At 54.3% G+C, this 15,100-nt stretch overlaps 1 protein-coding gene across 1 annotated transcript in view; it reads right to left on the reverse strand.

The window, feature by feature from the left end:
• CHID1 (chitinase domain containing 1) overlaps positions 1-3,297 on the reverse strand; it is a 13,529-nt gene extending 10,232 nt beyond the window's left edge. The window contains exons 1-6 of the mRNA XM_006893351.1: positions 3,175-3,297; positions 2,587-2,736; positions 1,755-1,887; positions 1,123-1,167; positions 646-752; positions 258-319 (exon numbers count right to left, since the gene is read on the reverse strand). Coding sequence (XP_006893413.1) covers positions 258-319; positions 646-752; positions 1,123-1,167; positions 1,755-1,887; positions 2,587-2,736; positions 3,175-3,297 — 620 coding nt within the window. The remainder of the gene's footprint in view (positions 1-257; positions 320-645; positions 753-1,122; positions 1,168-1,754; positions 1,888-2,586; positions 2,737-3,174) is intronic.
• Positions 3,298-15,100: the final 11,803 nt, after the last annotated feature.

A 15,100-nucleotide genomic window follows, 5' to 3' on the forward strand; every position in this document is an offset into this window, starting at 1 on the left:
GACTGTGATACGCCCTGTGACGTGGTGGGGGCGCCCTGTCAGGGAGTGGGGATGCCCTGTGAAGTGGGGACTGTGGTCTCCATGCAGAGACCCTGGCTGCCGCCCGCTCCCTGATCTCAAGCTCATTTGCTGCTGCTGTTTCCTCACCCGCTTCCTGCACATCCTTATGAGCAAGAAGGTCAAAAAGCAGGTCACCCCATAAAGCCAGGGCACCCTAGCAGCCCGTGAACCACCGTCCGCCCACAAGCCTGACTCACGCCTGCTTCTGGCCAAGCAGCTGGCTCCAGACCTCCACCACGAAGCCGTCAAAGTGCTGGTTCTGGGGAGCAGCCAGTTGAGGGCAGCACCCAGGAAAGCAGGGGGAGCAGAGACGTCACTGGCCGCTCCTCCACCCAGCCTGTGCCCCACCATGGGCCCCCTCCTGCCAGCCAAAGAGGCTCCCTCCTGCTGACTGTACCCCACCAAGGGCCCCTCCTACCAGAATGCACCGCACCAAGGGGACCCTGACCACAGCCCAGACCCAACAAGGTGGCCGGCATGGCCAAGGCCTGCTCAGGTCCTTGCCTGTGCCTGGCCCGATGTAAGCATGGCCCCACTGCTAGGGTCTGCAGGCCCTGGCACCAGCCCTGGGCCTTCAGTTCCCACCTTCGCGACCTGGACCAAGGCCTTGCTGAGCTCTTCGATCTCATCCTCATCGTCTAGGACACTCCTGAAGTCGTCATATGTCCAGTCCTCAAACAAAAGCCGAGGCACTGGGGGGCAGAGACCATTATCACATGCACTGACAGGGACACAGCATGTGAACCTTGGGCTGACCTGTCCCCACTGCAGGATTTCCCACCAAGTCAGCAAGGCCAGAGACAGGGCCTTGTCGGAGGAGGCAGTGTGTGCAGGCCTCTTCCTTAGGGTCAGTCTGGAAGTGGGGGCAGTCGTGGGACCTCTCCCTCCCTAGCAAAGTCTCTGCAGGATCCCAGCATCTCCATGACCTCTGGGGACCTCTCACCCTGTGCTTGTCCAGAGGCCAGAATCCCACCTGAATGACCTGGGCCCATGGGCCCCTTAGACACAGGTGTCATGCCCACTCCAGTGGGAGGCCTGCCTGGCCAGGGCCCACTAACTCACCGATGTGCAGGCCCCTGGCATTCTTCCGGACCACCCGCATCCACCCTAGGGACAGGCAGAAGTCATCATTGGTCACAGCCATTACTACACAGGGAGTGGACACAGCAGCATGTGACACAGACAGTGACAGGGACGAGTCACGCGGACACTGTCAACTATACAGCCATGTAGACATCAGTGGTCAGAGAGGCCCGCTCCCAGCCCCATGGCCTGTTCCCACTCAGACTGTACGACTCCCCCAAGCCCAGAGGGCTCACACTGCGCACAGCCCCACACAGCCTGCAGCTGGCCACAGGCAATGTGCACAGCCAGGTACTCGCTTGTCCACCATCATCTCCAACACTGTCCACACAGCAAATATCCACACTCACCTTCCATGACCCACGTGCTCACACTTCACACCCAGAGCACATCCACGTGCTCACACCCGCCCAGTACCCAGCAGACTCATTTACCCTCATCCACACTCAGAAAGTCACCCTCATACCTACACGGCACACGCATTCATACACTATCCGCACACCCACACACCTGCATTGACGGAGAGCACACTCACACAGTCTCTGCCTCACAGACATACAATAGCACACACTCCTTGGCCCCAGCACCCACGCCATGAGCAGAGCGAGGACCTTGGTCCACATCATGGAGGCCTGTGACCTCAAACATCTCCCGGCCACGTCTCTTTAGCTGCAGCCAGACCGGTGACACCTGCGTGAACTTGTTCCCGAATGTCTTGGCAACATCATAGCCGTGGCTGTTCCACTGGGGGAAGATACAGGACCAGGGTAAGTGCCACCCTGTTCTGCTGCCAGGGGACAGCCCTGAGCACACAGGGACGTGGTCACAGCACGCTGCCCCTCCGAGGATACACACTGGGGCTTCACTGAGGGCTCTCTGGGTATAAATACTCTTCTCTCAAGCCCCAGACCTGGCCCAGCACCCACACAAGAGCCTTTTGTGCAAGTGTAGCCCCACAGAACTGGCCCTCAGTGCACCCACCTGCCCTCTCTACAAAGGCCTCCATCACGGTATCCCTGCAGCAGGGGTGACCAGTAGACAGCACACACCTGGTACCTGTGTGTGTACCGCACCCTCTCCAGCACCACTCACTGGGCCAACGTGCTCACTCACAAGTGTGGTGAAGTCTGGCACAGTCCCCCACCCCCACCCCACCACCTCACCCAACTCTCAGCATGGCCCCCACCCCATCACCTCACACAGCCTGGCACGACTACTACCCTGGCACAGCTCCCAACCTACCACCTCGCCAAGCCCAGCATGGTCCTCACCCCGGCATGGCCCTCATCCAACCTGGCATGGCCCCCATCCCACCACCTCGCCCACCCTGGCATGGCCCCACCCCAGCACCCCCCAACTGGCACGGCCCCCATTCCCACACGACCCCCTGCTCCCGTACTACCCCCACCCAGCACTGCTCCTGCAGACCACAGGCCCGCTCACCGGGGTGATGTAGCCCAGCACAGGCCCAGTGAAGTAGCGCTCCCTGGCCTGAGCTGCACAGTAGCTGCGGTGCTCCTGGACCACGTCCTCAGCCCGGGGGTCTGTGCTCACCAGGGCACGCTCCTGCACAGGCCTGTCTGCAAGCTGCGTCTGGAAGCAAAGGACACTGCTGTGGTCACTAGTGCCAGGCAGAGCCAAGCTCTTCTCCCCGTGCAAACATGATCTCAACATCTGCACAGTGGGCCACCGACCCCTCCCAATGTGCTCGGAAGGACCCTCCCCTCAGGCCCTCCTGTACTACCCAGGGCTGGGGACAGGCTGGGACGTCTTGTCCATCAGTACCCAAGCCATGCAGCGCCACCAGCATTGAGGGACGTGTGCACAGGGACCTCTAGCCTCTCAAAAGCCCGCTGGTTTCCGGGGTCATCCCAGCACAGCTCAAAATGGCTCCATGCTCAGCCCTTGGGGTGCAGACCCAGCAGTGATGAGGGGGACATGGGTGTGAAGTCGACAGGACACAGACTGGGCAGCCCACCGGGTGGCCATCACTTGGAAGGCGTGAGGGTTCAGCACCTCTGCCAGGCCCACCTTCTCCAGCAGCGTTTTTGAGGCAGCTTTCTTGGCATCTGACTTGGACAAGGTGGCATGAAGGAGGTCGCAGAGCAGGGCTAGGCCCAGCACAGGGAGGAGAAGTCTCGTGGTGGAGGTCATCGCAGAGTCCTTCCTTGGCCTCCAGGGGGCTGCAGAGAGAGCAAAGCACAGCCTTCACAGACCTCACCCTGCAATGGGGGCCAGGGCCAATCCCTCCCAGGGCCGCGTGTCCATCCGGCCTGTGCATGGCCCTGAGGGTCGTGTCCACTCAGTCCCAAGAGGAGACCAGCACAGGCCGTCCTTCAGAGGCACACCATCCACCCCCTGGAGGGACGTTGGGAGAGGTAGCCCCTCTCCCAGGCGGAGGAGGACTTGGTACAGCCCACAAAGCCAGTGAGTTTGCCAGTGGACTGGGGGTGCTGCAATATGGGGGCTCAGCCGGTGAGGGGTCCCCAGTTCCCAGCAGATCATGACAGAAAGCACCAACAGCATGTGCAACATAAAATGATCAAGTCTTCCTTTGGAGGAGAATTCAAGACCAGCTACAAGTCTGAACAAAACCATGGCTGGCGACCTCAGCCTGCTGTGATGCCCTGTCCCAGCTGTACCTGCCAGAAAGCAGGAAGGTCAAGAAAGACGCAGCCCTGATGCCCACGGCCAGTGGCGGCGGGTCGGCAGGAAAGAAGAGAAAGACTGTCTCCCCGTCTCTGCCAGACACCCTGGGGCAGACGGAATGACACGTGGCACCAGGGGGTAGGGCCAACTTCGTGCAGGCCTCAGCCTCTACCTTATACAGAATGTGGGCCCATCCGCGTCGATGGAGATGGAGCCCCTTGGGAAAGCCCTCCTGGGGGATGCCTGGTGGGGGGCTTTCCACACAGTCCCCCATGGCCACTGGGCGCACGGCTCCACAAACGTGGATGAGTGCAAGGACCTGTCCAAGCCTTTCTTGGAGTGAGCCAACAGGATTCTGCTCCCAGACAGAGTGGGCTGGGACCTTCCTGCCATGGGAAGCAGACCGGAATCCTATATCAGTGTGCCTGGAAACAGAGGGAAACCACATCCTTCCACCCCACGAGAGGCCAGGGAGTCTGGTGCATCTGCGGGCAAGACCCAGGAAGTGAGTGAGAAGCTGGCACTTGCACCCACCTGGACGAGAGCAGAGAAGGGGGCGGGCTTTGAGACCACACACAAAGCACAACCTGGCCCTCGGAGCTGGACCCCGCGGCTGGAGCGTACGTGTGCCAGGCAGCACAGAGCCAAGCATGTGGGCGCAGAGCAGGGTGGTGACCCCGGGCTGCAGCCGCCGACGACTCTCACAACCCAGAAAGGTAACTCCCTAAACACCGGCAGTCTGCTCCTGAAGACAAGAGCAGGTCACAACCACGGCCACACGCCCCTACTAGCCACACGCACTGGCCAAAAATGCGGCGGTTCCTCTGAGTGACAACAGCTCATGGTGGGCAGAGGGGACAAGATCCAGGATGAGCCACCTCGGGACAAGCAGGGAGGTCATTTGTACACGCGTGTGCTCACACCAAGGACTGCTGGGTCAGCCCAGAGCTTGCCTGTGGAAAGCTTGACAGCTTTGAGATATGAGAGCTGAGCTGACAAAGGGCTGGGATAGGCAAGCCCCCACAGCACAGGCCCACTGACAGAGGAGGGAGGGAAACGACAGGACAAGGGTGATACCCTCAGGACGTGCCAGCACGAAGCGCCAGTGAAGGCACCCCTGCCCTCACCCACGGCTGCAGCTTCGGACCTCGTCAGTGACATGTGACCACAGGTGGAGGGAAGGCGGCCCAGGTGGCACCTGACAGCTGGGGCACAAGACCACCTCCACCTACTGGCCAGCACTGGGGTGACCTCAAATGTGGTGGTGCGAGGTGCTGAGGCTGGTCCCACAGACCGCACAACACACAGCAGGCAGGGACGTGACAGTGTGCTGGGCCGAGTGAGGTGTCCCCTCCAACAGGTCATCCTGGGAAATGGTACAGCCTCCGAGTGGCCACCTGGACGAGTACTCCGACCACAAAGTAGAGGGCACCAAAACAACTATGAGATATCATCTCACCCAGTCAGAATAGCAAAATTTAACAGAACAGCAAGCAACAAATGCTGGCGAGGTTGTGGAGAAACTGGAACCCTTATTCACTGTTGGTGGAAGTGTAAAATGGTGCAGCCACTATGGAAGGCAGCTTTCTCAAAAAGTTGCAAATAGAAATACCATTTGACCCAGCAATTCCACTACTAGGAATACACCCTAAAGCCCATAACTGACATCCAAGCAGATATATGCACACCCATGTTTATTGGGGCTTTGTTCATAATAGCAAGGAGTTGGAAACAAACCAAGTGCTCATCAACAAACGAACGGATCGAGCAGCTGTGGTATATTCACACAATGGAATACTACGCTGAATTGAAAAACAAGGAACTCATGCAATATTACTCAAAATGGGTGACCCTGGAGGCCATTATGCTGAGTGAAGTATCTCAGCCACAAAAGGACAAATACTGCATGGTGCCACTGTTGTAGAATGAGACTGACATCAGGGTTGGGTTAAGACTGAAAAAAACTGGATGAATTATGTCTACTGCACTGAAACAGATGAGGGAAAGAACACTTTAAAAGCGATATATGATAGGCTTTGAGGTTATCAGAAGAGTCCAGAATTAAGGTTGCATAGAGGAATGTACTCAGGGCAGTGGGGGGTGGGGGATGTGGGGGGATTGTGTACCAATGAAAGAATTTTTCTTTTACTTTTCAAAGAGAGGAGCAAACTGGGGGGGAGGGGTGGGCAGGGAGAAAAGTGCAACAATGAACGAATGAAAATCCAAAATCTCTGTAAATCTTCATGAAAATTAGTAAAATTTTCAAAAAAGGGGAAAAAAAACCCCAAAACAAAAACAAAGCAGAAGGCAGACCTGCTCACTCACTCGGGAAGGGTCTGTTAGGACACGCAGGGCCAAGAGTGCCAGCGCTCCAGGCTCCTCGCCACCACAGCTCACTTCTGCACAGTCCTTGTGGACGGATAGCTAGTGCTAGTGGCTTGCGGCCCTGAAGTGGCCTTAAACATATCCGACCAAGGACCAGAGCAGAGCTGCACCCTACCCCCTACCCTGGCATACATGTGGGTTGTGTGTGCATGCATGTGAGGCGTGGGCTTGTCACGTGACTTGCACGTTTATGGTATATGCACACCACATCACGTGCAGATGTGCAGTGCGTCTGAACAAGCACACATGTGTTGTGTGCACACCACGTGCAGACACGACTGGGTGTAAATGCATGATGCATGCACTGTTTTCCAGCCTTCTCTCTCCTTTTCAAGCAGCTGGCTCTTATGTCACCAGTCAGCTCACGATGGGGACAGGGTCTGCATGTTCCATCATCAGGCTCCAGGGCCTTCTTGTCAATAATCATGTGGCTTCTACACTGAGCGTCCCAATCAGTTACACACTGTCACCTTTGTGTCTGCACAGTGCAATGCTTGGAAAGGAGGTGCCATGAGCCAGGAGTGTCACATCACACTGGTGATGCTGACTGACCACCAGATGCTTGCACCAATGGCACTGTCCAGTCTTGTCACAGCCACAGGAGATAGGCTATCACACTGTCCACAGGCAAGGGAGTCCAGGCCCAGAGCCCCTCAGCACAGGGCTCAGGGCCCATGTGTGGCCTGCAGCACAGGGGAAGCAAGCCCCTGGCCCACTCTGCCCCCTCACCTCACCACCTCCTGACCTGCGCAGGTGGGAAGACCACTCACGTTCTAATCCAGAAATCCCCCCTCCCTGGGGCTGCAGCGAGGTGGGACCGGTGTCCTCCACCTGAGGGCCAGCACTTCGTTCCACAGGCAGCCAGCAGCCACGATGCCCGCCACCACACTGACTACACGGGCAGCCAGTGGCCACCATTCCCACCACCACACTGACTGCGCGGGCAGCCAGTGGCCACCATGCCCGCCACCACACTGGCCGCGCAGGCAGCCAGCGGCCACCTTGCCCGCCACCACACTGACTACACGGGCAGCCAGTGGCCACCATGCCCGCCACCACACTGACCACATGGGCAGCCAGCGGCCACCATGCCCGCCACCACACTGACTGCGTTCACCCCCAGGGACAACTGTGCACTTGCTCACACTGTGTCCCTCATGCTCATTCTACACTCATATCCTCACCTTTTCTAGTCTTGCTTATGTGTATTCACACTTCCACACTCGCTGTTCACAGTCACACTTGTCTGTATTCGCACGAGCCCTCATCCATGATCCCTTATGTTCCATACTCACTCGTTTACTCACCTACACCCCTTGGCATCCATGTACACGTGTGTCCACTCTCACTGCAGGCCCCACTCGCTGTGATCACACAGTCTCCTGCCACAGTGCACGTGGTGTACACACTTATTCTTGCTCACTGGCATCTACGCACATACTCATTTGTTCATGTTTGCCAGGGTCCAAATGCACATTCACTCATCCATTTGCTGCAGAATACACACACATCCACGTTCACTGTGCACCACGCACTCACACTTGCTCGTCTACACTCCCTGGGGCAGACACACATGTCCACGTTTGCTGTGGAACAAGCACACACAGACATACACTAATCTACACTCACTGGGGAACACACACACTCATCCACATACACTATAACACTTATCAGCACTCATACTCTGTGGTCACATCCATCCACACTTGCTGGGGAACACACACACTCGTCCACATGCATTGTGTGTATCACACTCATTCACGCTTACTGGGGCACATATAATCACTCACACTTGCTGGGAAGTACACATACATTCACTTATCCACACTCACTGTGGCAGACACTCTCACGTGTCCACAGTTGTTGGGACCACGTACGTGCACACACTCACTCTCGTTCACTGGGAAACATGCACACACTTACTTGAGGATGCTCCAAGTGGTAGACACTCTCATCCATGGTGGCTGGGGACCATGTTCACACAACTGTCCACACTCAGCAGAGACCACACACGCTTGCACACTTGTCACACTCACTGGGGCACAAGCATGCACACTTGGGGAACATGCATGCATGCTTACTTGTCCACACTGGCTTTGGTAGGCACACACAATTGTCGGAAAACACACATGCGTGCATGCTCACTTATCCATGCTTGCTAGGGATCACTCACACTCCACGTGCACGCTTGCTGCACAGGTACATATGCTCGTCCACACACACTGGGAAACACATGCACCCTTACACATCCACGCTCGCTGGGGGACACACATGTATGCGCACTCATCCACGCTCGCTGGGGGACACACACGCTCACACACTCATCCACGCTCACCAGGGAATGTGCACACTCGTCCACGCTCGCTGGGGGACACGCATGCGCACGCCCTCTTCCATGCTCCTTTGGGAACACACACTCTTCCTCGACCACGCTCACTGTGACACACACTTAGCCCGCCCGCGCCCCAGAGTCGCCTTGTTCCGAGCGAAACTTCGCTGCCCAAGTACTCGCTTCGCGAAGGGAAACCTCAGGCTGAGCGAGGAGGCCCTGGGATCCGGCCAGGACCCGACACCTCCAGCCATCGCTGCAGAGCTCACCTTCATGTCAGCAAAGCCGGCCCAATCACCCGCGGCCGGAAGACGCTCGCAAGCGTGGCCGGAAGTCCCGCCCACAGACCCGGCGTCGCTGCACCAGCCTCCACGCACGGCACGGCGTGCCGGGGCGGAGCCAGACCAGGGGCGAAGCCAGACCAGGGGCGGAGCCAGACCAGGGGCGGAGCCAGACCAGGGGCGAGGCGTCAAGGGGCGGGGCCGGCCAGAGGGCGGGGCCGGGTCAGAGTCCGGAGGAGTGACAGGGCGCTGGGCTTGGTGGCCGCCTCGCTGTGTGAGGCCCGGAGGACCCTTCCCGGCGTGGGGGTCCCGAGCGGCCTGGCGCTAAGTCCGCCATGCGGGGAGCCGCATGTCAGCGGGGACCCTGCGCTGCTCCAGCGCGGCTGCAGGCCAGTCGGGCCTTCTCAGTGGGTTTTCTAGACGCGCGTCCAGGCTGCGCCTGCCTTCTGGCTAGACATTACTGGCTCCCCATGGGGTCTTCTTTCTCGGGTGCGAGCATTCCTCTTTCCTGCCTCTGGAGGGGGCCCGCCTTCCAGCCGTGACCCCCCATCCCGCCAACAGCGCGATGCCCTGTGCCCCACGGAAACCCCGGACCTCTCCGTCTACAGGATAGACTGGAAGCTAAGGACGTGCATGCTGGGGCGCACTGCACGATCGGTGAAAGCGGATAGCCCGCTGTCCGCAGCAGTTTCCTGCACAAACCGCACTGTGGTCGGCAGCCTACTCTGCTCCCCACCCACCCTCCGCCTGGGCCCCGTTGGTTTCCCCATTTCTGCTGCCTTGAGCGCCTGTCTCTCTCTTCCGAACCCTTCCCCCTTCTCACTCCCCCCCTTTCTCCCTCCCCTGCTCCCCTCCCATCTTCCCTTCCCATTCCTCCCTCTCTCCTTCCCTTCCTGTCTCTCCTCTCTCCCCCGCCCCTCTTTCTCATCGTTCCTGCTCTTTGAGCCCAAGAACTTCCCAGAGTGCTGAGGACGGTGTGGTGCGAGTCTCCCTGCCCCTACACCTAGCAGCTCCGCCCTGTACTTACCACTAGGCAGGCATGCTTTTCTGCCACCAGGCAGCACCCCACTGCTGAGCAGCCTGGGCCTGACCTGGGAAAGGTGACCCTGGTCAGGCAGAGGGGTGAAGAGGGGTCAGTCCACTAGCTAAGCTGGGACTCCTGAGGATTAGGTGGGGATCCCAAAAGATCAGAGGCTTCAGATGGGAAAGCGACTTAGTTACCTCAACATTTCATTGAGCCAGAAGTCTTTGGGGCCAAGTAATTGAAGCCCCCCCTCAGGGTTTCTCAGTTTGGAGGAAGAAGAGCTTGGGGCTGTCCCTCTGCACAGTCTCTTCCATTACTGGGAAGGGTCCCAGGGGCCAGCCAACTGGCCTACATGGTGCCAGAGTCCAGTTTTGTTGTTTGTTGTCATTTGCCATACAGAGGGCCCTGAGTCTTGGTGACGCACACAGAGAACTAAATGTCTGTCTCTGCTGTGACATCTCCTGGTGTGCTTGAGTGTTGAAGCCACTGTGTTGACCCACCTCGTGGATTTCCACATTTTCATTGGCCTTCTACTTTACTGAAGAACTCCAGTGGCACAGTGATTAAACCTTGGTCACTAATCAAAAGGTTGAGGGTTCAAATCCATTAGCAGCTCAAAGTGTGAAAGATGGGACAATATATTTCCATACAAATATCCAGCTAGGAAACCAGATGGACCAGTTCTACTCTGTCCTGGGGGGGGGGGTCGCTGTGCTGTGAGACAGTCCAAAGGCAGGGGCTCGCCTTTCTCAGACTCTCTGCTGCCCCTTTCTGAGGGTCCTGATGACGTGCTCACAGTCAGCGGGGCTGGTGGATCAGATAGGTTGATAATCCATTTCCTTGGTGGGGGTGCCCCATTTGAGCTGAGTGGAGGGAGGCGTTTAGAATGATCCTAAAGGGCTAAAAACGTTCAGCGAATCAGAACCAGAGTGTTGATGAGCGCTCTCGGGCAGAGGCCTGAACACACTGAGCAGTGTGCTCTCCCATGACACCCAAGGTCAAAACCAGGATGTCAAAACTTTGCTAAGTGTATGAGTTACTGACCTATCTGAGCAGATTTGTTATCTATAAGGTCTCTGAGGAAGGACAGAACCCAGTTCAGGCCAAGAAAGGCAGTTGATTGAGGAGAAACTGCTGGGCTGGCTCTAACGCAGACATCAGCCCCTACTTTGAGTGGTGGTGTGTGGGGTTTTTTGCTGTTTTTTTTTTAGTTCTTCAAGATGAATTTTTAAAATTTTTATTGAATTTTTAAAATTTTTATTAAATTTTATTAATTTTAATGAACATTTACAGAGATTTTGGATTTCCATTCATTCATTGTTGCACTATTTTCTCTACCCCCCCAGTTTGTTCCTCCTTCCCCCCCTTGAAAGTCTGTTTTGATTGTCCCATTGCCACAGTGCTTGTCAAAGCCAGTTCTGATTAATCTCCTTTGTCAGTGTGTCCTTTGCCATTCCCTATCACTCCTCCCTGAGAGAGACTTCACCCTGATTCATAAGGGAAAGGGGATGGTGTATTCTCTTAGCTACTTCCTGCTGAAAAGGGACGCTGTAGGTTTCAGGGTGAAGATCTTCTCTCACTACTCTAAAGGGCCCCTTTGACAATAGGAAACACGTAGACTATTGTGGAGACTGATTTTGGAATTTAGATGTACTGTTATCAATTGTGCTTAGCCGTACATGTTCATATCCTTGAAGATGTATCATGGAACTGTTGCAACCTAGAAGGCACAAATTTAACTAACAAGTTAAAAGTACGTGAGTCAAAAATTAAAAGCAATAATATTCCAAGTAGAGGTTCTAACAGTGGCACAAATCAAGTTACAGAGGGAAGGTTGTTCTTAAAATAAAAGGCCTATTGACTAGCACTTTGTCTTTTATAGTATAAAGGTTAGGAACCGTAAGATGTAGAGGCTCAACTATGTCATTTATTGCTCTTAAGTCCTTGAGTGGAGTTTTATATTATCTTACAAGGAAATTGGGAGTTAGGATGTTTGCAGCCACTTGGTACAAGATAAGGGAGCAAGTCGGTGTTGTGGATAGTTATTCCTGGGAAAGGGAGGGGGAACCGTTCTGCAGCTCTGACGGAAATGGACAGAGTCGCAGCTGCTGCTCTGATCATTCCTGTGGCTGTTCTGGGAAGGACGCGGGCAGCTCCTTTCACACAGGCTGCACAGTAAACAGCAACTCATCAAACGTGTCAGTCCTTAGGGGTGCGGGTGCCAAGGCTTTGAAGGCCAACCTCTCAAGAAGAACACACCGTGGCTGGTAAAGTCAGCGAACATCAGCGAAACCTCCACGTGAGGAATGGACACGGGCCAGCACCATGGACTCAGGCATGCTGCGGAGTGAGGAGGAGCTGCAGGCCCAGGCAGTGTTGGCAAAGCAGGCACGGCCAGGAGCAGGGCAGGTGCTCAGGCAGAGGCTGGGTGCTGGGCTTCCTCCTGTAGTAGCACCTGTTGAGGGTATCATGGAGGATAGCCCCGTGTGGAAGGAGGGTCTGCATTGGCAGCTTCCTGTGCCTACTAAGTCCCCCTCCCCAAAGCTCTGGGAATGCCTGCAGGGCCAGGCAACCCCTTTCCAGTGGCCCAGCTAGCTGAAGGTACAGTGTGGGGTCTTCTTTCTCCCCCTCCCATGTCCCGAGTTTCTTTGGGAAGCCCATTGTGTGGTGCCTGAGAGCATGTATGTGTTGGCTCGGTGGGGGTGCCTGTGAGGGCTGGACTTGAGTTGGCCTCCCGGGGGGGAAGATGGGGTCTCCCCATATGCCAAATCAGCACTGGGCCAGTCCCGTGACTCCATCCTGTGTCCACAAGAGACCTTGGCCAGGGGTCATCCTGAGAACAGAGCCAGGCTGACCGTGTCCTGTCTTTCCTGGGCTTCTAACCACTCTTACACAGAGGCCGGAAGTCCAGGAAGAGGGATGCCTGTCAGGACTTCCTGCTGCTGAATCCTGTCCTGCCTTGTGGACAGGGACGTCCTCTAAGGGTGCTGTGTAAGCAGGTGCCGAGTGTGACCGGAGAGGCAAGCTGCCTGCGTGTGCAGAGAAGCCTGCAGACAGAACACCAGCGCCAGTGCAGCAGCTTTCCTGCGGGGGGGTGGGGGGGTGGGGGAACCACGTGTGTGTCACATGTGTCCAGGACCTGTGTGTGCAGGGATGTGGTCAGCTGGTGGGCATCCCTGCAGCTGCGTTGGCACTTCAGAAAAGTGTATGCCTTACAGCATCAACCACAACCTTCATGCTGCTTGAACCTCAGACCCAACGACAGCGGACAGGGCAGTGTGGAGGTGTCCACGACCCCAAGAAGCAGCCCTTCTCAGTGGTGCTGAGAGGTCAGCCTTCCTGAGGAGGTCAGTACACACTGAGCTCCTCTCAATGTTGTCCATGACTTGATTTGTTATGATTCATAGTCATGAAACACATTCATTCCAGAACAGTTGTGCTCATGCCGAAGCTATACATAGGGCAAGAAGCAGTGGTCTGAATAGAACATGGGAATGTTACATAGTGTAAGGCTGGGAAAGGTGTGTGTCAAGGTTGTATCCTTTTTCCATATCAATTCACCTGAATGCTAAGCAAATTATTAGAGAAGCTGGCCTCTATGAAGAATGGGGCATAAGGACTGGAGACTCATCAATAACCTGCATTATACAGATGACACAATTTTGCTTGTAGAAAGTGAGGAGGACTCGAAGTACTTACTGCAGAATATCAAAGATTACAGCCTTCTGTATGTATTACATATTATGTATTACATGTTAACAACCAGAAAACCAAAATTCTCACCATTGGACCAACAGGCAACATGTGACAAGTAGAGAAAAGACTCAAGTTGTCAAGTTGTTTTTCTTAGCTTCACAGTCTCTACACTTGGTGGCGGCAGCAGTCAAGAAACCAAAGACATGTTGCATTGGGGAAATCTCTGTCAAGGATCTCCTTAATGTGCTGAAGAGCAAAGCTGTTATAGACTACGGTGCACCTGATCCAAGCATTAGTATTTTCGATTGCTTTGTATGCATCTGAAAGTTGGACAATGAATAAGGAAGACCGCAGAATAAACAACTTTGAGATTTGTGGTGTGGGCAAAAGCATCACTATCTCATGGACTGCTCCTTACAGGTAAGGATGGTTAAGGAAGTTCCCTAAGAAGGGGTGCTCCTTACTGACAAGGGTGGTGCAGTTTCATTCCGCAGAGGCATGTTAGTTTCAAGACGAAGACACATGATCTTTTCTAGTTGCTTTCTATCCATCTGAGAGTTGGACAAAGAAAAAGGAAGATTGAAGAAGAATCAATGTCTTTGCGTTGTGGCATTAGAGTACTGAATATCTGGCAGACTGCCAAAAAAAAAAAACCCCCAAACAAATCTATCAACATCAAGAAGACAAAAAAATTGGCCTTTCCACCATGTTTCCTTCCAAGGAGGAAACATTCCTTTGCGGATGTAACTTTCTAAAAAATCTATTTTTACTTTTTACCTTAAAAAAAAGAAAAAGGAGAAGACAAAACGCCTCTCCACTAGACCAATAAGCAACATGGTGATAGATAAAGAAAAGATTAAAGTTGTCAACAATTTTGTCTTACTTGGATCCACAATCAACACTGGTGGTGCCAGCAGTCAAGAGATCAGAAGAAGTATTGCATTGGGCAAGTCTGCTGTCAGGGACCTCTCCAAAGTCTTGAAGAGTGGTAATATTAGTTTAAAAATCAAAGTGTAAAACAACTGTGAGATGTCATTTCACCCCAGTAACTACAGCAAAGGTCAACAGAGCAGCAAACTACAAATGCTGGCGGGGTTATGGGGAATTGGACTCCTTATTCACTGTGGTGGGAGTGTTAAATGGTGTAACCACTCTGAAGGCAGTATGGTGCTTTCTCAAAAAGTTGGAAATACCTCTAACCAGGAGAAGATAAACTAGATGAATGGGACCTTCTAAGAATCAAATCCCTATGCACATCCAAAAACTTCTCCAACAGGGTAAAAAGGGAAGCCACCGACTGGGAAAAAGTATTTGGTAATGACATATCAAATAAGGGACTTATATCCAGAATTTATAAAATACTTGAGCACCACAACAAGATAAAGATAAGTAATCCAATAGAAAAATGGGCACAGGATATGAACAGACACTTCACCAAAGAAGACATTAAGATGGCTAACAAGAACATGAAGAAATGTTCAAAATCCCTAGCTCTAAGAGAGATGTAAATCAAAACAATTATGAGATATCATCTCACCCCAGTCAGAATAGCAAAATTTAACAGAACAGCAAGCAACAAATGCTGGTGAGGTT

Source organism: Elephantulus edwardii, unplaced genomic scaffold (genome assembly GCF_000299155.1).
Source record: "Elephantulus edwardii isolate Elephantulus edwardi_28Jun2011 unplaced genomic scaffold, EleEdw1.0 scaffold00126, whole genome shotgun sequence".
NCBI classification, from domain to species: Eukaryota; Metazoa; Chordata; class Mammalia; order Macroscelidea; family Macroscelididae; genus Elephantulus; species Elephantulus edwardii.